The 24,892-nt window shown below is 31.0% G+C and overlaps 1 protein-coding gene across 10 annotated transcripts; it reads right to left on the bottom strand.

Moving 5' to 3' along the window:
- Window positions 1-8,504: 8,504 nt before the first annotated feature.
- LOC120270127 (nuclear pore complex protein NUP205-like) lies at window positions 8,505-12,453 on the bottom strand. 10 transcript variants are annotated; one of them, XR_005539571.1, is made up of 9 exons: window positions 12,012-12,453; window positions 11,880-11,937; window positions 11,700-11,771; window positions 11,375-11,480; window positions 10,846-10,923; window positions 10,686-10,746; window positions 9,214-9,357; window positions 9,021-9,064; window positions 8,634-8,923 (listed from the first exon to the last, which is right to left on the bottom strand). XR_005539571.1 is itself a non-coding variant. In XM_039277145.1 (9 exons), the coding sequence occupies exons 5-9, from the start codon at window positions 10,872-10,874 to the stop codon at window positions 9,044-9,046; spliced, it is 339 nt and encodes a 112-aa protein (XP_039133079.1). In that variant the 5' UTR covers window positions 10,875-10,923; window positions 11,375-11,480; window positions 11,700-11,771; window positions 11,880-11,937; window positions 12,012-12,453; the 3' UTR covers window positions 9,021-9,043. The 10 variants fall into 10 exon arrangements, 2 of the variants coding, with proteins under 2 accessions (XP_039133080.1, XP_039133079.1); XR_005539572.1 differs by having other exon boundaries at window positions 8,634-8,841; XM_039277145.1 differs by lacking the exon at window positions 8,634-8,923 and adding an exon at window positions 10,492-10,575.
- Between the last annotated feature and the right edge of the window lie 12,439 nt (window positions 12,454-24,892).

Below are 24,892 nucleotides of genomic sequence, written 5' to 3'. Positions count from 1 at the left end.
ATCAACTTCGTTCAGACTTAGTAGAGCATATTTGGCACCACTTCAGAAGGAATGAAGGCGAAAATTAGTGTTTTATATGTTTTATTAAGAGTTTAGTTATGTAATATTTTTAGTGTTTGTTAATTTAACTAAGTTGTTTCTTCATTTCTTCATCATTTTGATAAATTATTTGTTACTTTTTTATCATCCACAAATTAATTAATTTTTCCCAAAATAATATAATAATTTATTATTATTCATATATTTTATTATTTTAAATACTTATTTTGAAACTTAATTTTCATAAATATATTATAAAATAATTTTATTAATAATATTTAAGATTTTATTAAATAAATGTGTTAATGAAATATATAAATATAAATAGTTAATAAGTTGAATAAAATTATTGTGGGTCCCATTTTATATTATAGCTATATTATGGAGATAGTTTGATATGTAGGAATTTAATGAGTTTGTTAGTGCAAGTGCACTTTAATTAGCATGATTTGACACTAAGACAAGGTGACATGACAACCTTTATGATGTGGCATAAATGATGACATAGCAAGGCATGGTGACATGGCAAGGAGTCTTGGTGGAGCTATTTTTGGTATATGTTATAACTTGAAGGCAAAATCATATCAAAACCATATTCAAAGAGATTTGATTGAAGACTAAATTTGAATGGATTTTAATTGATGAAATACATACCAATAGTATGATTGAAGGCTATTGAAGGTATGATTTGAAGAACCTTACTAAGTATGATTAAAGACTATTAAGGGTATGATTGATGATATGTCTATTGTTAGTGTGATTGACATGATTGATTGAAGATCTATTCTTGGGAAGATTTGAAGGCCAAACTTGGGTGAATTGAAGATTAAGTTTGGATAGTTTCGTGAAGACATATAAAGACGTGCGCCCCTTGCGAGGTTACTGCGTGAGTGAGAAACTGAGGAGGTAGGCTAGTTGCTCGATAGTCGAAATCGAGAGATCTGACTGCATCGACTCAGACTAAGTATGACCGGGAGGTTGATGGGTCATAAGGTCACTTCACAACTTAAGTAGATCTCTGTCAAGTCAGCAGTCAGGGTCATGTTGTAAGTTGTGTTACAATAGCTAATTTTGGAAGATTCTAAAAGTTAGTAGCTGGGGAGATTCTAAAAGAGGTATGGACTATAATTGGGACGTTGAGGTGTCTATATAAGCTACCTTGCTCTGAGATTGGGTGTAACACCTGAGTTAAAGAAAGTGTGGGTACTAGATAATCTAGAGAGGGTAGTGATCTTTATTTGTGAGAGTGAAGTGACAAAGTGTTTGTACTCAATTATTTTCACCTCTTTTAGTCGATTGTTTATCTCTGGGTTTGGCCCCGTAGAAGTAGGCAAGTGGATGCCAAATTGGATTACCAATTTCGTGTGTCTTCTTTTTATTTGGTTTGTATAGCTTTTCTATGAATGTTTGAGTGTTCTCTAAACCACAAACTACACCGGCGGAACTAACAAGTAGTATTAGAGCCATGGTCGCCGTGATCGCTTTGGTTTCAAAGTCGACGAGATCCTAGCAAAGTTCCATTGATGGCCAAAAAAAAAGAAGCTTCTGTCACACGACCACCGTTGCTAAATCGATCCAACTATCCATATTGGTAGGCACGTATGAAGGCTTTCATCAAATCCATTAATGAGAGTGCATGGATTGCTTTAGAAAAAGGTTGGTCTCCACCTATTCTAGTTGATGAAGACAAGAACGAGGCCATAAAGAAGAGATGTAACTGGAGTACCAAAGATATGCGTAAAGCTAATGCCAATAGGAAGGCTCTCAATGCAATCTTTGGAGGAGTTGATGAGAACTAGTTCAAATATGTTGCAACATGCGAGTGCGCCAAAGAAGCTTAGGAGATTCTTCAAACTATTCGTGAAGGTACAAACTTGGTAAGAACTTTTAAACTTCAAATGCTGACAACTATGTTCGAGAACCTCAGGATGGAGAAGATGAAACGATAGCTGTATTCAATGCCAAGTTGATGGACATTACAAATCAAGCTTTTCAACTCGGTATGAAGTACTCGAATAAAAAAGCTAGTCCGAATGACTCTTAGATCTCTTCCAAGAAGGTTTGATGGAAAAGTTTCCTCAATAGAAGAGGCAAGAGACATCACAACTATGAGACATGACGAGTTGATGGAACTTGAATTGGAAAGACTTAAGCCAGAGCAACTCCGGCTTCACCTGAGACCCCCTGGATCGCAGTCGAGATTTATGGCTCGCCTTTCTCATTTCCTTCTCTTTTTTAAGTTTTAAGTAAGGCATTCTCTCTCTTTTCGATCTTTCTTACTAAATTTGCTGCGAGCATATGAGATAAATCTCAATCCTAAAAGAAAAGTAGAAGATATAGTTTTAAAGATAGAAGCAAAATAGCAGAAGAAGCTGCAATAGGCTGTTGTAACAGATGATGAAGATGAAGGAGATAGTGAAATTGCCTTTCTGTCAAGGAAGCTGCACAACATAATCAGAAAATACAAGACAGAAGATAAAAAAATTTCCGGAGAAAAGATCCCCTTAGTGAAGAAAAGGAAGATGTCGAAGATCATCAAAAGAAGGTCAAGGGTAGAAAATGTGGTGGATTTAGACATTACCAAGCTGAGTGTGCTAATACTCTTAAGAAGAAAGGAAAGTCACCCAATGCCAAATGAAGTGATGATTTAGATGGTAGCATGGAGGAAGAAGATGAAGAAAGTCTGAGTAATCATCATACGTCTTTTCTAGTTGTGATGAACGGACTAGCAAACTTCAATAGATCAAAGTCTATTGTAGAATATGTTGCAACATCAGTTACATCATCCACTGAAATTGACATTGAGTATGATGAGGTAACTGAAAAAGATCTTCTCACTAGTTATAAACTTATGATGAATAAATTTAATGAGATGATCTTGCAAAACAAACACTTGGAGGAAGAGTTGAGTGTATGTAAAGGAAAGTTGTGCCATGCTGAGAAGACATTGGACTCCATGAACAAAGGTAAAGGCAAGCTTGATGAGATCTTATCAGTTGGAAGAACGAGCAAAGCCCAACAAGGTATTGGGTATGTTGGGGAAACTTCAAGTGTCAAGACAAAAAATTTAGGAGTTGTTTTTTGTCAAGTCAACTACTCAACAAAATAATGAAGATAAGTAAATCAAAATAAGGGAAAAACAGAGAAGAGAAGTGGCTACATGTTTTCATTGTGAGGGAGACTAGCCACATAAGACCCAAGTTCAACAAACTAAAAGAAGACTTGAAAAGTGGAATAGTAGTTTGACATGAACAGGCAATCATCAAAAGGAAAAGTCAGAGGAAAGACTATTGTAATCAAGAAATTGTGGATCCGAAAAGATGAAATGGAAACAAAATATGCAGAGTGCTCTAGTTCAAATCAAAAGATGGAAGAAGTGATGATGAATTAGAGGGTTGCAACACCATGTTACAATCAGTAATGTGTTGAGCGATGACCTTGTAAGTCAACAAGTAAAACACTTCAACAAGTGAAAATCTCTTGATATCTGTCAAAGATTTAAAAAAGGGAAAGAAAAAAAGGAAAAAGAAATTAAAAAAAAAGGAAAAGAGTTTTAAAAAAATTTAAAAAAGAGGGAATTATTTTTTAAGAAGTGTTTTTTTTTAAAAAAAACATGAAAGGGTACCATGGAAGTTTTAACTAATTAAAGGGCAAAAACCATTAAATTCCAATTTATTTCCAAATTAGAAAAAAAGGGGGTCTCTCTCAGAAGAAATCACTTACGAAGAAAGAGAAGAAGAAGAAGAAGGTCTAATTAGAGAATAAGATGAGAACCAAGATGATGGCCCACCGTGCTCCTGCAAATCCATAAGAAATTGTTGTTCGGGTTGAAGAAAAAAACTGAAAGGAATCAACCCTTAGTGGATGCCCATCGGTGGAAGAAGAACCAGAAGATCTCTCAAAAGCAATCATCCCCTATTTTTCCCCTCGGGGATGTTGATACATCTCATAAAGTAGTGGAAGTGGGAACATCTTCAAAGTATGTGCCCACGAGTGTTAAAGATAGAGATGATCTACTCAGATGGATGCGAGAGTCTTTTCCAGGAGCTTATATTCAAAGATCTGAGGAAGATGAATAGGATAGTTCAACAACAGGTTCAAAGGAAGAGAGTTTAGATGAATAACAACTATAGAAGAAGATGTAGCAGAAGAAGAATCTACTCTAGTACATGCAGAAGAAACTATTGGTGAAAGAAGTGCAGACATTCCTACAGGTCCTGAAGAAGAGGCTGCTGCAATCTTAAGTGAAGTCTTAGGAGATATTCACCGATATACAGATGTACTTGTAGATACAGGACATGTTGTAGCACCAGTTGGAACATCCTCTACAACATCAGACAATGCACATAGCTCTAATGATATCCTACTCAGAGATCATCTTTCAAAAATTTCTGTAAAGAGGATGGCAGATATAGAAGAAAAGTCCCAGAAGAAGAAGGAAGCAAAGGAGCCTAAGAGGAAGTCATTTATTGATCAAGAAACTAGCCCAAGGCTAAAAAGGAAGTGTATTGAAGCTACAAATTAGGAAGAGAAAAAATCAGCAAATTCTGAAAGGGGCAAGAAGAAGAAAGCAAGTCAATGTCCTAAAGTTAGTGATGAAGACAAGTTTCTTGACAAAGCATCTAAGAAGAAATTCAAGACTACTGCTGAGAGGGGAATTGTAGTTGGAAGGATGATTGATGAGACTACTTTTGAAAAGTATAGTTTGACAGAGTTGCTTAAAGAAAGATGTCTATACAAATTAGCAACGTTTGCCAAAGGCTATAGCGTGTCTCTAATTCAAGAATTTCTATAAGAATCTATCACCGTTTGACAAAGACATCTCCAAAGTTTTCATTCAAGGGAAGTGGATCCCTTTTATTCCAACCAGCCTAAACAAATTTCTGGAGTTTAAATCTGAAGTGTAAGGAAACTATAAAGAATGGCTTGAGCTGAATGATGACGGTTTGAGAGAAATCACAAAAGGAAGAGCTGAGTCATGGGGAGAAGAGTCAAGACTTCCAGCCTCCATACTCACAGCTAAGTACAATGTCTTGTTTAGGCTTGGTATTCTCAACTGGCTTCTTGCTCCACATAATTCAAGCATAGTGAAGGAGCTAGCATTTTTGTTATTTGTTGTTAGGACAAGGACCTGGGAAGGCTAATCTTCCAGAACATTATGAAAGAAGCAAATTGTACAAGCTCCTCAACATCACTTGAGTATCCTGCTTTGCTGTTGCAGTATCTGTTGCAACATGGAGTATAACTCATGAAGGGAGATTCAGTCACAACAGTAAAGAAGCTGAAAATCTCTCAGAAATTGTTTACCCCAAGTAAGATAATTGATTTACATGTAGAAAGAATGTCACCACCACCAATCCCTGAAGATGCTGAAAATGTGAGTCTGCTGATTGAAGAAGAATATGAAAAAGTCTTGAAGGAACAGTTAGAAGACATGGAGAGGAGGCAACGATCACTTTCTGCAAAATTATTTATCATTGCTCGATAGAAGCATAAGATTCTATCTCACCTCAAAACTCTTAAGAAGAAGACGGGAAGAGCTGATGGCTACGAGTCAAGGGGAGATGATGACCAGAAATCCTGAAGATAGGGGGAGTTGCAGAAGAAGTTGTAACAAGACTTGCAACAACTAGTGAAGACTTTGGCATCAACTGTGTCACAAAGAGAGAGAACCTTGCCAAACACCAGAATGATTTCCTTTTTCTGTTTAAGTTTTTGTAATGTCCATACCTTTAGCTATTTGGTTTTATTGTTTTGGACAAATTTTATGTTTGTTAGTACTTTTATGCTAAATCATGTTTGTCTTACTAGTTGCCGTATGTAATATTTTTTCAGTACTCTGTAAGCAACTAGATGATGTCTTGTGTCAGTCCTATTTTCTATGCTCCAGTTGATGTTGTAACTGAAAGTTATAACAGTGTCAGTCTAGTTTATGTCCCAAACAATGTTGTACCTAGAAGTTGTAATAAGAGTCAGTTTGGTTGTAGAAACAATTGTGTCAAATTATGCCAAATGGGGAGATTGTTAGTGCAAATGTACTTTAATTGGCATGATTTGACACCAAGACAATGTGATGTGGAAACCTTTATGAAGTGGCATAAATGATGACAAGGCAAGGTATGGTGACATGGCAAGGAGTCTTGGCTTGGAGACAGATATCTTGGAAGATTTTGGTGGAGCTATTTTTGGTATATGTTACAACTTGAAGGCAAGATCATATCAAGACCATAATTAGAGAGATTTGATTGGAGACTAAATATGGATGGATCTTAATTAATGAAACACCTATCAATGGTATGATTGAAGGCGATTGAAGGTATGATTTGAAGAACCTTAATAAGTATGTTTGAAGACTATTAAGGATATGATTGAAGAATGCCTATTGTTGGTGTGATTGGTATGATTGATTGAAGATCTATTCTTGGGAAGATTTGAAGGCTAAACTTGGGAGTATTGAAGATTAAGTTTGGATAGTTTCGTAAAGACGCACAAAGATGTGCGCCCCTTGCGAGGGATTGCGTGGTGAGGAACTGAGGAAATAAACTAGTTGCCGATAGTCAGGATCAGGAGATCTGGCTGCGTCGACTCGGACTAAGCATGACCAGGAGGTTAATGGGTCATGAGCTCACTTCACAACTTAAGTAGAACTCAGTTAAGTTAGAAGTCAGGGTCATGTTGCAAGATGTGTTACAATAGGAGTTGCAACAACTAATTTTGGAAGGTTATAAAGTTTGTAGCAGGGGAGATTCTAAAAGAGGTATGGACTATATTTGGGATATGGAGACGTCTATATAAGCTACCTTGCTTTGAGATTGGGTGTAACACCGGAGTGAGAGAAGTGTGAGCACTAAACAATCTAGAGAGGGTAGTGATCTTTATTTGTGAGAGAGGATGACAAAGTATTTGTACTCAATTATTTTCACCTCTTTTAGTGGATTATTTTTTACCAGGCTTGGACCCCCAAACATAGGCGAGTGGACACCGAACTGGGTTACCAATTTTGCGTGTCTCCTTTTTATTTGGTTTGTGTGAGTTTTCTATGTGTTTGAGTGTTCTCTAAACCACAAACCACACCGGCGGAACTAACAAAATTGATTGTGGATCTTTCATTTTATAGTATAACTATTATTGGAGATAGTTTAATGAGTTGATGAAGTGGCATAGGCCACAAACTCTAGGGCAATCTAACGATTAAAGATACCCTTAATTAGTCATTATTGGAATAATACTCAAATTATGGCTTAGTTCTTATTTGATTAGTGAATTTACTTGTGTCTAAATTATCATCATGGATTTTTTAGATTATAAATATTAACTATTCAACTTGAGTATAATTTTTAAAATATTAATTTTTTGCTTTATTATGATTATTATTCTCTTAAAAATATTTTGATTTCCTCTCATATTTCAAAATATTATTATAGGATTGTTTTTGTCTCAATATTACATTATTAGCTTTATTATATTTCATTCTATGAAGATACATTAATAAGAAAAAACTTTAGCGAATGCAAGATAATATGGATACTCAGTCTGTTTAGACATCATAAATTTCAATTCTACTTTGAAACATATTAGTACCGGAGGTTTATATAGGTAAAAAAGAAGTTGAATACCATACGTTAATATTATACGTAATAACATGTATCACATGATAATCATGCAATTTTATGCTAAAGCCCCACGCAGCAAGTCCAAAAACATAGAAGATATAAGTATATATACACATATACATATAATTTTTTTGAAAAAAATACATATAATTTTTTTCATTTACTAATTTTATGATCATGTGAGAAAATTAAAATTTATGTTTTAAAAAAAGGATTTCTTGGTAATTAAATTTCAAAAATTACAAATATTAAAAAAATATGGTGTGAAAATACTACAAGAAAAATCCAAAAGAGGAACGAGTAATATCGGCATGGAAATGAGTTTAAAAACCGTGCCAAATTGATTTTGACACCATATTTGGCACCGGAAATTAACTATGCCTATAGAATGGTCATAAATAAATCTTGGCACCGTCTTTTTATACTGTGCCAAATTTTTGTCACTATTTTTGGCACCATTTTTTTACTATTGTGCTAAATATTACCATTGATTTTTGGCACAGACTTTTGGTTCCATATTTGGCATGGTTTTGGCACGGTTTTATTGGTTCAATATTTGGCAAGATTTTTTGGCATGATTTTATATACTATATTTTTTTTTACGATATTTGGACAGTTTTTGGCAAAAAAAATTTGTTACTGGCTTTCGACACGCTTTTGTTTATTCTGAAAAAAAATAATTTATATGAAATTAATTTTATTTAAATTTTCTTGAATTACACCAAATCAATTTTTTTTAATTGCTAAACAAAAATCATTTTATTGAATTAACAATACATACACATTCCTTTAATCAACTTCTTCAACATCTCCTGACTAGCAATAAAAACACTATGGAGCTAAAACAAAAAAAAAATTTCTTACTTTAGGAAAAACAAACAATAGCCCAAAATCAAATGACTAGCTAGAGAGAGAACATGGAAGAACAAGTTCTTGGAGAACAGATACACCACCCATTTTTAAATGCTCACATAGCTGCAATATACAATAATCTTCATAACAAAAGCGAACCCCAAACTATACTATAAACAGCGCATGTTGTTTCAACAATTATATCGTATTCCTTGCAGGTATCTAGAATTCTAGATAAATTAATATTTGTTAATAAAATCCTTAGTAGTATGCAAATGCATTGTTAAAAGAAAATCTTTCAGACTGTAGTAGTTTTACTGACTTGCAACCTCAGTCCCTATTTTGTGATAAAAAAGTAAAGGTAAGAGCTCAAGCTAAAAGCAAAGTTGAAAGATGATCAATTCAGAGCTCTTCTGGTTCTGATGATATTGAAATGGATTACTAACTATAGAAACATTCACACAGTGAAAATTCATTTCTTTAAGCAATAGCTCCAAATATAAATATGATTCATACCTCTCGGGACTCTGATGGTTGGACTAACCAGGACGCCTCAAAATCTAGACAAAAGAGAAACATCATCATACCAAATAGCTTTTGGACAAACCTATAAACAGTAAACATTCAGTATGAAAAAGTAAAACCATACAGCTGTCTATAAACAAAACCATAATAAGCATCGTACTACACAGACTGCTATTTCAGATACCTTGCAGAGTATAGAAACCACAAGACTGACGCATTCCAAATGTTTTGTATCAGATCTTGATAAATCCTCTCTCATAATTTGATCAAAGAATGACTGGTGTCTCTTGACAAAATCAATAATATCACGAAGAATTTTATTCTTAACCTACAAGAAACATAAGATATGAATTGAAAACCCTCAATACAGAGACTGATAGCATAAGATAAATACATACACCAGAAATCTGAACTTTGAAGTACTAGATAATGAAACAATAAACCACTAAATTTTAAAAGACATTCTCAAGATGATGGTTGAGCCCTAGCGTGGATGTTACTCTTTACTGATAGTAGATTTAAGGAAGAAAGCTGTTGGAGGTGTGCTTTCAGTTACTGTAGTTTCAGCAAGTAAATTGGGCAGAAATGATGGTTTTAGTCCAGAAACCTCTACATCAACTGGCAACATAATGGAAAATGGAGGAAATAAAATTCTACAAACATTTAAAGAAGTAGAGCTTGGAGATTTGATGAACTAGCATTAGTCAAGGTTCAAGCCCTAAATGGAATGCTACCTTTAACATGGTATTGCATGGAGAGTCGGGAATTTTCAAGTTTAATCTTTATGAAAGGGATCCAAGCAGTGTGAAGTATAATTACTTCACTAGCTGTGAGATCAAGGTACTCTATCTAAACTAATCTTTATTTGCCTTTGGCGAGAATGCTTTGATTGAGGAGAATCAAATGCATTCACAAAACTTGGTTGGTTTTGTATGCGGGACCTCTCTAAACATCTGATGCCTTAAACTTTCATATGTCTGAACGGATGAAATATGTTTTGGATGACTCTACAACTTTTTGGGCGATAGGACCCAATTTTGGTGTATTGGCGAAACAAGCCGAATATTGCGGTAAAGAAGTTGAAATGGTTGTGCCATTTGAGTAAACCAATGTTGGTGAGGTACACTACTACTTCATGAAAGTATACTTGTAATTCATGCATAATTCAATCATTGATAACTATCCACAAGTTTAGTATGATTTATTTTGTTTGTTTTACAGTTGACTGTAAAGCTTGTGCTTAAAGAGTGGCAATATTTAGATGACTGAACTAGCCTGAATAAAGCTTCCAGCAGAACTCAAAATTCAGTATATAATTCACAGCATATACAACTAAAAACAAGAAGGAAACTTAAAGTAACAGTTGTCGAAGGACGGAGCCTGATGGCAAAAGATAAATCAGGAAGATGTGACTCTTATGTAAAAGTGCAATACTGAAAGGTTAGTTTTTTCTACAAGATACTTCTTTGTTCAGCAGAGTTACAATTTTATAATCTGCAGTAATAATTTTATTGGATCTCAAGCTCCAATCTATGGCGTATACAATCTGATCATGAAGATTCAAACAAACACAGCCAATTAAAAAAAAATCAGAAACTCATAAAAATCACTAAGGACATCAAATACCATGAAACAACATCATTTGTCAGGGATTACCTTGTAGAGAACGTGCAATTTCTCCCGCTTCTCTTGAACCAATTTATATTGTAGAGAATAACTGTCACAGAGAAAAAAAAATCATTCCTTGCTGAAACTTCAACAGGCACTTAAATTTTAAAAAGAAAAGCAATAGCTAATCATTCATAATCATCAATACCTTCGTTCCTGTCTCCTTGCCAATGACATCTGCTTTAAATTTTAAAAATCCAGCACCTCTTCCAAGCATATCCACACCCTGGTGAAGTTAAAGTTCAGAATCAGAAGGACCAAAAATGCAGAATTTGGCATATAAAGCCTTGATCAAACACGAAAAGTGATTTTGCATTCTTTCAGGCTATACAACAGTGTTGATATTTATGTCCAAGCTATCAAAGTTAGAACATGCAAGAAAGCAAGCCTGCTTATTGTTCTAAATATCTTAGGATCCTTTAAATATGGCATTTGATATGCATTTATGCATACTAATTTTGTAGTGTCATGGCTTTGGTATTAGCCAATTCTACTAATGTCATCATCATCAACAACAACAACAACAACAACAACAACAACAAAGAAGTAATTCCAGCATCAAAGATACCAAAAAGGACTATTTGACATGAAATTCAGTGAACAGATCATAAACAACTTAATCTCAAACAAAAGTTGCTAAACTGTGTTCAATGCTATCAAGAGGCCACTCCATCTACCTGGATGAGCACTTGTCTCAAACTTATCTCCCCACCAGATAAAATTCTTGTTTCACTTTGCATATTCTTCAACCAGTTTTTGAACAAAGCCAAATCAACAGCATTCCTGTATTTGAAAATAACAGCAGCAGCAGCACTTCCAATCACACTTAATAAGGAGAATCAATGTTTTAATACAAATTCTACAATCAACGGAATCCAAAAAGATTAACAACCCAAAAAAAATCAAAATAAAAACCTTCAAAATTATAATCCGCTCGTCCACTTTTAAGGTGAGAGATCTAAACTTGCTTATTGTATTTCCCACTTTATTTCATGATCCTACCTTCTCTAACATGCCGATTCACATCTTCCTGATTTTATTGGATCTCAAGCTCCAATCTATGGCGTATACGATCTGATCATGCCGATTCAAACAAACACAACCAATTAAAAAAATCATAAACTCATAAAAATCACTAGGGAGACCAAATACCATGAAACAACATCATTTGTCAGGGATTACCTTGTAGAGAACGTGCAATTTCTTCCACTTTTCTTTAACCAATTTATATTGTAGAATTCTGTGAAGAAATTAACAAATAATGATATAAGCAATCAGACAAACCAATAGAAACAAAACTTGGAGGGGGAATACCTCAGTGACTAATAAGAAGGATTTGGAGCCTGAGAGGCCAGTCAACCAGAAAAGGCCACTCGGAGATGCAAGCAAAGATCAAATCCTTTGGTGCTGCCTAGAAATTAACCAATCTCCACACCCAACCCTAATCGATCATGGAAACCAAAACCAAATGAAGCTCGGGTGCCTTCTCTCTCGCTCACTCACCAAATGGAGAGGGATTCGAGGCTTCAAAGAAGAGAGAAGCGAATAACGAGATCCAAAAAAAAAGGAAGGAGATGATGCCAACGGTGAGGAAGCTTCAATGAGGGTTGTGGGATTAGGGTTGGTGAGCAAGAGAGTTGGAGCCTGGGTCGGGAGATCGAGGAGCAGCGTCCATGGTGAAGGGTGATGGTGAAGAAGAAGAGAGATTAGGGTTAGGGTTTTACAGGGGAGAGAAGAAGAAGAAGAAAAAAAAGAAAAAGTGTAAGGATAAAAAGAGAGATTAAGATTAGGATTAGGGTTAGGGCACTTGGTTTAACAAGGGGTCACCCGTTCCTTGTTTTATTAACTCTATAATAATTTGGAGATTAAAGAGATAACAAGGGTTTAGTGGAAGAATTAAAGAGGGTTTAGAGCTTGCTTGGTGTGAACTGTGTAAATTATTAATATTTATATTTTTGGCACCGCATTTAGCACGATAATAATATATTAATATATTTATATTTTTTGAGCCATATTTGGGACGGTTTTAATATATTAATATATTTATAATTTTGGCACTGTATTTGATACGACATTAATCAATTTACTATATTTATATTTTTGGCACGGTATTTGTCACGGTATTAATAATTTACTATATTTATATTTTGGTACAGTATTTGGTACGTTGTTAATATATTATTATATTTATATTTTTGGCACCGCATATGGCATGGTATTAATATATTATTATATTTATATTTTTTTAGCACTGTATTTGACACCGTATTAATATATAAATATATTTGTATTTTTGGAATGGCATTTGGTACGGTATTAATATATTATTTTATTTATATTTTTTGCACTTTATTTGGCACAGTATTAGTATATTATTATATTTTTATATTGTTGGCACGATATTTGACACGGTATTAATATATTATTATATTTATAATTTTGGCACGGTATTTGACACGGAAGTAATATAATATTATATTTATTTTTTTGGCATGGTATTTGATACGGTATTAATATAATATTATATTTGTATTTTATCATGCACAATATTAATATATTATTATATTTGAATTTTTGGCATGGTATTTGGCACGGTAATAATATAATTATGTTTTTTTTAAAATATATTTGGCACGATAGTTGACACAAAATTAAAAAATATTTTAAAAAAATCATATATTTGACACGGTTTGTTAGTTCTGTATCAAATGTTGTAACAAATTTGTCACGATTTTGTTTCCGTGCCAATTTTACCGTGTCAATTTGAAAATTTTCTTGTAGTGGAATTTCTGATGTAGGCTATTAAAAAATTCTAAACTATTTAGAATAATAAGTTGAGATAGAAACTAAAATTTGATTTTTTTTAAAAATAATTTTTTTTTATTTCATTTGAAAAAAATGACAATTATTTATCATGGTTTCCATATAATTGATTATTATTTATTGTTCACGCATCTTGCCCATTCTTAATTATTTAAATTTATGATGTTTTAAATATGTTAAATTTCAAAAAAAAATTGTCTTACATTTATAATTGTTAAATATTGGAGAAAATCATTGATAACCTATCCGGTTTAGTACATTGACCAAATAATTACTCATATCACTAAAAATTAAATTTTTTAATCTATTTAATTTTATATATCTATAACAACTTAAAAGCAAAGGTACTTCAAATGAAGCAAATGCTACTAGCAATTGGTTTTCCAAGGGCGGTCAAGCCTTATAAAGGCCTAAAACTTACCCTGATTAGTTAATAAAAAAATTTTAAAAAAATATTGGAGCTACATTGTTTTTAAATAAATTTTTTTGTTGGAAGAAGAAGATAATTAATTATGTATTGAAGCTACATTTTTTTGGAAACAGATTTGTTTGCTGGGAGAAAAATATAATTAATTATACATGAAAGTAAAAAAAAATTAAGAACTTAATTTATTAGTTTTTATTTTAAAAAGTTAGTTGATGGAAGATTTGAAAGTAGTGCAGTATTAAATAAAAAGGTTTAAATATTAATTAATTATACAACAAATAATTATTATGATTTCACGGATAAGATTTAAAAAAAAAAAAAATTTAAAGTTAATTATGAGGCCACAAATTAAATTTATGAAGTTATTATTTAACCAGTACATAGTTATTATTATAACCATAGTGATAAGATTTTAAAAACTACATTGATTTAAACTTAGATGAGACCCCCAATTTTCGGGGGCCTAAAGCAGTTACTTGATTAGCTTTACCCTGAGCCGCCCCTGTGGTTTTCACCCAAGACACAGGCTCAGGTCTTCTCCTGACTCTATGAGTTTTCCTTATTTATTGTCTTTGTTGCTCTTTTCTTGTTAAAAAGATTGTGTTGACCTTTTTTCCTGTTGTATCTTTGTAACTATATTTGTTATTAATGTAAGATGTATATTGCGTAAAGTCTGAAGTATATATATATATATATATATTGCAAAAATGAATAGATAAAGATAGCAACATAATTTTAAAGTTTACAAATTTTATACGAAAACAATAATTAACTTTAAGAGATAATGAATTTGCAAAGTTAAAAAACATTTGACATATCCAAACTTACAACACAAAAGAAGAAGAATAATAATTAATGAGCAAAACTTAACATAACTGAAGAAAAAACTATTTCAATTTTTGAAAATTATTAATTAAATTCATTAAAATATATGACAGAAAATGGTTTTCATAAAATATGCATACAGTAGTGTTCAATCATTGGATAGCCCAATGATATGACACAAGAGTGTAAGGAAAAGGGCAAGAGTTCGAATGTGGGAGAAATAGTGGTTTCATCCATCTAGAGTTGTAGAGTAGGGGGAATTTCTTAGAAGGTTTGTAAACCATCGTAACTGGTGCACCTCCATACTTGTCTGTCCTTTGATAATCTTTTAAATTAGGGGCACTTGTCACCTATTATTCAACAATATATATACATACATGATTGTCAAAAACTCTTTTAAATTTTTTGTTCAAGATAGTGTCATTTTATATATTTTTAGAACAATGTATTACCTAGTTGCCGAAACTTTTGACTTTAATTTTTTTTAAAAAAATTTGATAAAACTTTGTTTTTTTAAGGTAAAAAATTTTGGCGACTTTTTTTTAAAAATAAAACCAATTAAATTACTAGATTTATAATAAATAAATTTCATCATAGGAATAACATCTTTGATATTTAACATAATATTAAAGATAGTGACCAACTTAAAATAGATTGGCAATAGAAGCGATGTTCATCTCGTTAGCTCGAGTATTTCTACTCTTAGCAAGACTGAAGGGTGTTTGGGTCTCAAGGACCTTCGTTTGGCCAAAATAGCTTTAATGGCAAAGAATGTTTTAAACTGGTTTAATGCTAAAGAGATTTTCTGGGTGGGTTTTTTGAACCTGAAGTACTCTTCCTGTCAAATGTGGAACTTATGGCCACCTGCAAAGTGCTCCTGCCTCTTTACGACTCTTTGTAAAACTTTGGTTGTTGTTAAGTCACATTTATGAATCAATTCAGTAAATCTTGCTTGCACTTCTTTTTGTCAAGACCCTTGGTGTTTTGAGACTCCACTTGCTTTTAAACTGACTTTTATTAATATGGATTTGGATGTTGAAAACTTTCAAGTTGATTATTTTTATTTCTAACAATGTATAGGATAGCTTGAAATTTGACCTTCTATTAATTTGGGCCTTGCTTGGACACTTCCATTTTGACTAGGGGAGTCATTGATCTTGTCTCCTTGTAATAACTAGGTATGGTTTCCAAGGTCAAATAACAACAATATCACCTCTATGGTTTATAGCTACTTTAATCATAGAGACATGGAATCTTTCACTTGGGAAGGTTGGCATAAGCTTTGGCAGCTTTTGGTTTCTCCGAGGGTGAAATTCTTCAATTGGCTTTATCTTCATAGCAGAATTCAAACCTATGATCTTTTGCATGCTCTAACCCTGACACCCTCTACTCTCTGTCTGATTTGTGGCCTGTACAATGAGACTTTAGAACACTTGCTCCTTGAGTGTCCTAGAGTGCAGAATGTTTGGCTTAATACTGAGCTTGCTTTGCATGCATCCCTAGGACTGGATGATAGTATCAGGAATGGGAATTAGTTTCACAAAGACAACTCCAAGTTCTTTGCGTCGATTATTGCAATGACTATCTGGTTAATTTGGAAGGCCTGTTGTGATCTAATTTTCAAGTCTGTGCAACCAAATTTCACTAAAATTGTAACTTGTGTTGTTCATCATGCTCAGGAGTATTGATCTAGAAGCTACAATTCAATAGGGAAGTTCTTTCTCAATCTCTCTTTTTACTTCTCTTCTAAGCTAATTCTATTTACTGATGCATCTTGGATAAGTGTTGACTGGCAAGGAGGAATAGGCTTTGTGATTGTTACAACTGATAGGAAGCTTTACCTTGCAGGATGTTGTCAGATTTAGACAGATTAAAGCTTTCAAGCAGAAGTCTTAGTGGGCGTTTGGATCCTGGATTAAATCCTTGGGAGTGGGAATCGCAAGCACCCATGCATCACACTCCCATGTTTGGATTAGGGTAATGGGAGTCCTATTGCCTTCATGGGATGGTCGGACGACCATCCCATCAACGACCATCCCATCAAGAGGATTCCCATTAACCTCAAAATTGGGGGTAACGGGATTCATGAGAGAGGTAATAAGGTGTAATACCCATAATACCCCTCTTTACATTTAATTAATATTTAAAATTAATATTATTAATTAATAAATTTAATTATATTAATTTCAAATAAATAATAATTAAAAATAATTATATTTAAATTATTTTATAATCAAAATTTTTTTATTTTTGTTAATTAATTATATGTTAATAAAAAATATTACTTTAAATAATTAATTATAATAATTTAAATTATAATAACACAATTAGATATTGATTAACATAATAAAATAATTTAAACATCATTATTTTTTAACTATTATTATTTTAATTATTATAATTAAATATATTAATTAAATATGTGAATTAATTATATTAAGTTTAGATATTTAATTATAATAAATTAAAGTAAATAATTATATTAAAAAAATTAATAATAAATTATGTTAAATATTTATTATTAAACAGAATTCATTATTTTATACAAATGATTTTATTTACACAAAAGGGTATAAATGTAATTTTCATCCTATCTCTCCCTTATTTTTTTTTTTTCGTATTTCTAACTCTTATTTCCTCCAATCAAACACCTTCATCATTATCCTCCCCTTTCCCCCAATTTTAATTCACATTCCTCCCTTCTTCTCATTCTCCCCCCTTTACATTTCTATTCCGCAATCCAAACGGGCCATTAGTGCTGGAGTGTGCTCTGTAGATCGTGGAGGCCACGTGAGTGCAGATTGGTTACATTTACAAGGATTGTGCGGATCTAGTGACTCTAGCTCACGGATGTGCTAATAATTATAACTGACGTACTGACAGGGATATTTATAACATTGGTTGTATTTTAAGGAGGTTTCCCAATGTGGCAGTGGATCCTATCTTAAGAGATTGGAATGTTGTTGCGAACCAGTTGGCTGGACAAGGCCGACGTTATCCTCAACTGTCTTTGTTTCATCAAGGACAGGATCTTCCCCATTGGCTTATGAAAATTTGTAACACTATGGGTTTTGTTTGTTTCTCTTAAAAAAATTAAAAATTATATTGAACCAAATATTTGAGTTTAAAAAAAAACTAAAATAACATTAACAATAAATGTGTTTCTCTGAGTGTGGGAAGTGAGAGCCATTTTAAAATAATATGAGAACTAGCATATCTATCAATAAAAATTAATATTTTAAAAATAGTATATACAACAAATCAGCATATTTTCCAAAAGAAAGAAAGAAAGAAAAAAACAAATCAAGAAGAAAGAAGTGAATTTAACAACAAATCAGCATATTTTTCAAAAAGGAAAAAAAGAAAGAAAGAAAGAAAGAAAGAAAAAACAAATCAAGAAGAAAGAAGTGAATTTAACATGATGTCTGAACAATAAATCAGCATATTTAGTATGAGTCTATGTACAAAATGTGGGCATTTAATGTCTTTTTTTAATAATAAATTAATAGTAAAAAAACACATATAATATTAATTAGCTCATCTAGTATAAGCCTATAAACAACATGAGTGCATTTAACATGATATCTTTTTTTTAAAAAAAATTGAAAAAGAAAATTACATATTATACAAAGGAGCACATTCATAGAATCATAAATGAGCCATGGAACTTTGCCCTTACATTATCGCCATAAATTGGTTCCTCTTATAGTTTTAAATAAAGCACCAAGTATTTCTATAAATTATAAGTTAATCTTCATATTATTTTATAAAAATATATCTTGTTTTAGAAAGTAAATATTCATTATTGAAGTAATTTTCTCAATACTTTATACTTTGATTTCCTCCATTATTTCATGATATTTACAGTTGCTTTTCCATTAATATTATATTATTTTGATTTTTTATAATATTTTAGCCATTAAATTTATCAAAATCGTTTGGTTTTTAAGACCCAAAAATATTATTCTTTAACAAAATACTATTTGTGTTATATAAACTTCATATAAATAGAAAAATAACATATATATATATATATATAACCAAGTTGACAAATATATACTATATAAAAGAGACTTTTTACTAATTGCTCATATATTATCATGCCAATGTGATTGGTTTACTGAAAACAAAGGAATTTGTAAATAATTATATATTCTCCTAAAAGACAAAAACATACAAGATTGAAAAAAAATGCTAAGACAATTTTATAAAAAAAAGGGAATAATTTTCCTTTAAAACTTTTAGATGAATCATTAGCTAAATTCGGAAAGAATTAATGAAAATAAAAAAATTTAAAAATTAATAAACCATCCTTGAGAGAATTACAATAGTTTTCTTTATAGAGTAAAACACCAATTTATCTAATTTCTATTTATTTAAATTTATACTATTTTAAAAACATTAAATCTCAAAATATCATATTTTAATTCTTATTTATTTTAAAAAATATTATATGATGGAGAAAACTATTGTCGAACCATAGAATTCAAATGCATTAGAACTGAAAAGATGTTCCGTTGACAATTTCATCAGAGATGATGGTATTATTTGTTTGTTATTAAAAATTTATTGCTCCTGATCCTTTGTGCTTAATTTTGTATTACAATCTATTTAAAGTTTTATTCAATGAATTCATTGGATTTTTTTTAAAAAATTCATGACTTTGATTCGGTATATACAAATGAAAAAATTATATATTTGGAAACAGTTTAGTCTCCTCAAATATTTTAAACGTTTCATTTTCATTTTTTTAATATGTAAAATACTCAGATATCTAAGTATATATATATATATATATATAACGAATACAATGAACTAAATATAGGGTCGGGTCTAGGCATAGGCTACTAAGTCAAGTGGCAAGGGCCCCTGGATTTGTTAGGGACCATAATTTATGATTTTTTTAATTTATATTTTAAAATTTTGATTATTATTTTATTTATGTGACGATGAGAATCTTAGCTATTTTTCCCCAAAATATAAAGCTTATTTTATTTAATTGATTTATGATAATATAAACTATACTAACTTTATGGCGAGCCTCATAATTTCTTAACACCCCACAATTTTTGAAATTTCTAAAAATATAAATAAATAAATAATTATATTATTATCACTAAAATATTTCTAAAAATATAATTAATGATAATAATAATAATTATTATTATTATCAAAAATTATTTTATCAATATAGTCATATATTTAGAAACTTATTTTTTTTTAAAATATAAAACTTTATTTTATTTTATTATATAATTTGTATTTAATAAGAATTATTTATTTATTTTTTTTATAATTTTACCTAGGCTCTCAGTTGAAGTAAGACCGGCTTTGACTAAATATAATGTACCCTTGATAGACAAGGCATGTACACTAATATTTATTTTTGTTTTTAAAAACAGTGGAGAATTTTTTTAAAATTTTTTTTACATTTATAAAAATACAAACAAGATAAAATCATTTCCAAGCCCATCTTGGGTATCGTTTTTTCTATACGTCTTAAATTTTGGGCATTTTATAGCTTACCTATTACCGTCAGAATCTCGATCTTATATGAGTATTGATGAATGCTTGTTTTCATAAGTTTTTTTTTTTATAAATTATTGTATGATTTTAACTAAGAAGTGGTGTGTTTTGACTACAATGTTGTTGTTTAAAGGGTTCAACTATAAATTTTATGGATTGTTGTGTTATTTTGTGTCAAACAAAGTTTTGGAATTTTTTAATTTTCAAAATTCATTTTCAAAAACTTTTTTCGAATGAGCTTTTCCTTATATCTGTTCTTAAAAATACTATTTAAATATATTTCTTTATTCTTTTTATTTCCAAAAAATTTGTACTAAAGAACAACTTGATACAACTGTTCTAAAACCATAAAAATAAAAACTGAATCAAATAGGCTATTTATTCTTATCTAGAATGGCACAATTATTTTCTCAATGAATTTCCTTTTCTGAAAAAGTATTTTGTTAACACAAAAATATTTTATCGAATATTAGATCTATATATATAACCATATTGTAGGATGACAAATTAAACCAAACGAGGTAATATCTACCAATGCCCTCATAATTTTTAATTATTTTTCAAAATAGTAAATAATAATAAATCTGATTTTCATTTATTTTTAAATTACTAAATAATTTTAAAAAAAATTAAAATAAAAAAAGGAAAGAGTGTTAGAATGAAAAAACCGATAAGAAGATAAGTTATAAACAAAAAATGAAGAAGCAAGAGCAAGATGTGGAGCAACAGATTAAGAAGAAACAACCAAGGAATTGAGCAAATTAAGAAACTGAGGAAAAAAAACTTCGTAGTCGACAAGATCGAAGGCTGAGGTTGTTCACTAAATAATTAGTGCTAATTAAATAGTTAACAATTGGTTAAAAGGTGAACTTAGCTAAAGGAAAATAATTTTGGTTTTTTAGCCTCCACAAGTTTAAATTCTGTTAATTTTGGAGGGATAGAGGTGTCATAATCTTTTGCTCAAACTCTCATGAAATGGAATCACACATAATTAATCATGCAAGAGAAATGAGACATAAATTAGTTACCTAGTTCAGCACAACCTTGTTTACATTTGGGGGGTCGAGCCCGGAGAAAATAATCCACTAAAAGAAGAAAATAAAGGAGAGTTACAACACTTACTCTCTCTCTCTCTCTCTCACACACACAATGACAAAGAATAACCCTCTCTAAATTGTTCGATACCCACTTTCCTCAACCCACACACAAGGGTCTCTTACTCATGGATCATCCTAGATCTTCAAACATGGTATCTTATATAGACGTCTCTACTTCCCAACAAAGCTTTCTCTTTTACATTCTCCGTGTCTTCCTAACTTGGACACTTTCCAAAGTTAGACGTAGTAATTTTAGTTGCAATCTGAGCTTGTAATGCGGACCACCTGCTGATCCTAACTGAGTTCCAGCAAATCCCGTTATAACACGACTTGTGACACTTCCAACACTCCAGTTACTCTAGTTTATGTTGACGCAAACCACTCATCTCGAGCTCCTCCCACCAACAACTTGTCCTCTTCCTCGCGTCACATCAGTAGGTCCCTCTCCTGAGGGTCGCACCCACCTAAACGCGAATCCATCTCACCAAAGATGGTCTCCAAAGTTCTCCCCGATCTTCTTTCCAAACTTGGCACAAGTTTGGTCTTCAAAAAATCTTCAAACTTGCTCTTCATTCATTCAAATTTGGTTTACACTAAACTTGATCTCCTTTCATCCAAGTTTAGCTCTTTAATATCTTCCAAGCACGATCTTTCTTCATCCAAGCTTGAGTCTTCAATCTTTTATCAAATCTCGCCATAGATGTCTTGTGTCCTTGAATAGATTATGTTTTCAAATAACTCCACCCATAATTAGCTTTGGATATTTTTTTTCAAATTGCATTGCTAATTATGGTCTTGAGAATCATGTTGGCTTGCCTTTGCTTTTCTTAGTTTGTGTCTTCAAATAGCTCTACACCAAACTAAGCTTTATATAATTTTGGTCTTATCATAATGATCTTTTATACTTGCCGACAATAGATTATTCCTCTCTTTAGAAATAAACTTCTTATGAGAAAAGAGTATACCAAAGATAAATTTATCATCTTGGATCTTACCAAATATAAATTAAATCATATCTATGATAAACTTGCTCTTCAAGAGAGATCCTTTCACCTTGATGCTCTTTCCAAAGATAGAGTCTCCAATGATAGTTGTAAAGATATTCTCAACATGTCTTTTGCTTAATCATCAAGAGAGATTCTCCAAGGTTGATGCTCTTACCAAAGAGAGCTTTAATAGATTTTTTCCACTTGGTTCATTGAGAGAGATCCTCCAAATATAAGCTCCTACTAAAGATAGCTCCATATGATTTCTTGAGAGATCCTCCAAATATCACACCAACCATGGTCTCTTGTCTTTAAGACACATCATCATCCTTTGCCAAGTCATCTTACCATGTCACTAGGCTTGCCACGTCATTATGACTTGGTGTCAAATGATGCCAACTATAGAACCTAGCTATAACAAATTATATATTGGAATAAATTATTAGTTGGATATCATATATGAGAATTACAAATTACAATGAACAAATACCAAATGAAATTCATGTATGTTGAGAAATATATATATATATATATTGTTATTTATTATTTGTGTCATTACATGATAATATTGAAATCCATGCTATAGGATCCTACTAGAGATAATTATGAGGATTTCTAGGTTTTTTTAATATAACATATATAAAAAAAATTTATATGATATAAAATTTCTTATATGGAGGGATGAAATCTTAGACAATTTAAATGAATTAAAAACTAAAATATCATTTCATATTTGAAAGGTGGTAGCTTTTTGCAAGGTCGAGAGATGAAGATCTGCTGATATAAAATTGGTTGAAATCAGTGGTTAGTTCACTTCATAAAAAAATTATAAATTAAAATTGAAAATATATATTATAAAAATTAAAATTTTTACCAGAAAAATCAAATGATTTATTTAAAAAAAAGTCAAATGATCATATCTCACTAGAATCAAGTCAAATATTTTTTATTTAAGTAAAACATTATTATTTGTTTCAATTCATAGCACATGGTAATTATTTATTATGGTTTTCATCCAATTCATTGCTATTTACTTTCCATGCATCTTCTCCCTTTATGTTTCTTTACATTTAAGATATTTTCGATAGTTAAATATCAAAAATATTATTTTAAATTCTCAAATACTTTAATTATAGTTTTCATATGATTTGTTGTTCTAAAATGTTTACTCTAAATTCTAGTATATTGTTGCAAGATCTTGCATGCATTATTACTTGTTAAACTCTACAAAGAATAGAAATCACATGAATCTCATGCAAACACCATGAAATTTATCCTAAGAACAAGTCTAAATTTATAGAGAAATATATTAGATATAAGAAAGAGACATTTTCATTTATTATTAGCATGTTATTCTAAGGATAAAATTCATAAAAAAAAGAAATTTTAGATAATAATCATATTTTAAAAGAACATATATAAAATAAATATGCGAAGATAATTTTTTAAATAAAGGATTACTTTTTTAAAACTTTTAAAATAATTATGATCTAAAATTTAAAATTTTTTTAATGTAAACTAAATTTATAAGGAAAAAATTAGTTCATCATCCCTCACAAAAATCAAATCAGTATTTTTAGTGTAAACATTATTATTTATCACAATTTAAAGAATACAAAATTTATGTAGTTTTTAATAATGTTAAGTCTCAAAACCATTGCATCTAATTTTTTATGGATTTCTTTTAAAGAACTCAGATGTTGGAAAAAACCATTAAAAAATCCTTAAAGTCTAGCATATCGAATTTGACATCATCATTTACTCATTATAGGTAATGTGTATTTGTTCCTGATTTTGTTATCTTTCGAACTTGATAATGTTTGTTTTTCTTTTTACGAATTCGAGTTTTTATTTAAAAAAATTTAGAATTGTGAAATATCTTTATGTTTAAATCAGTTAATTAATTCGTTGGATTCATAAATTTAAAATTGTATTTTGCTGTAATTGAAGAGCTAATCTGATTGGTTTGTAAATCACACATCAATTTTTTTTTAATTGTTGAGGAGAATTTCATGATTCACATATTCAAAATTATTCTTTAATTTGTCATATAAAAATTTCAGTCTTCTTTCTCTGGATCAAAAGTTGTCCCTTCTTGAGATAATTTCTCATAAATATCTCCATCTTGGGTTTCATGAACATTTTATAGTTGTAATTACCCAAATGAGTGCACCACTTTAGTGATTAGTGCTTCTTTCTAATGTTTTATAGTATTAATTAATCACTGATAAATGTTTAAATTTAGAGAGTTCGTATGTTTTCACTTAATGTTTTTTTTTGTTTTCACTCAATGTTTTTTTTGTTTCATTATAATTCAAATAATAAAATATCTTAACATGAACAGAGAAACAGCGTGGATATGACATTACTACCCATACCTCCAGCACTGGCACGGGCACCACTTTTTTTGTTATTCACCGCCATTTTTATTGCCGCTGTTGACATTTGCCATCGCTAGCCACAACAATCTCCTTCTCCCTTATTTCACTTCAACCTATGAATTCTTTCATG

Source organism: Dioscorea cayenensis, chromosome 10, assembly GCF_009730915.1.
Source record: "Dioscorea cayenensis subsp. rotundata cultivar TDr96_F1 chromosome 10, TDr96_F1_v2_PseudoChromosome.rev07_lg8_w22 25.fasta, whole genome shotgun sequence".
In the NCBI taxonomy this organism is placed as follows: Eukaryota; Viridiplantae; Streptophyta; class Magnoliopsida; order Dioscoreales; family Dioscoreaceae; genus Dioscorea; species Dioscorea cayenensis.
This window is presented reverse-complemented; position numbering and strand designations above follow the sequence as displayed.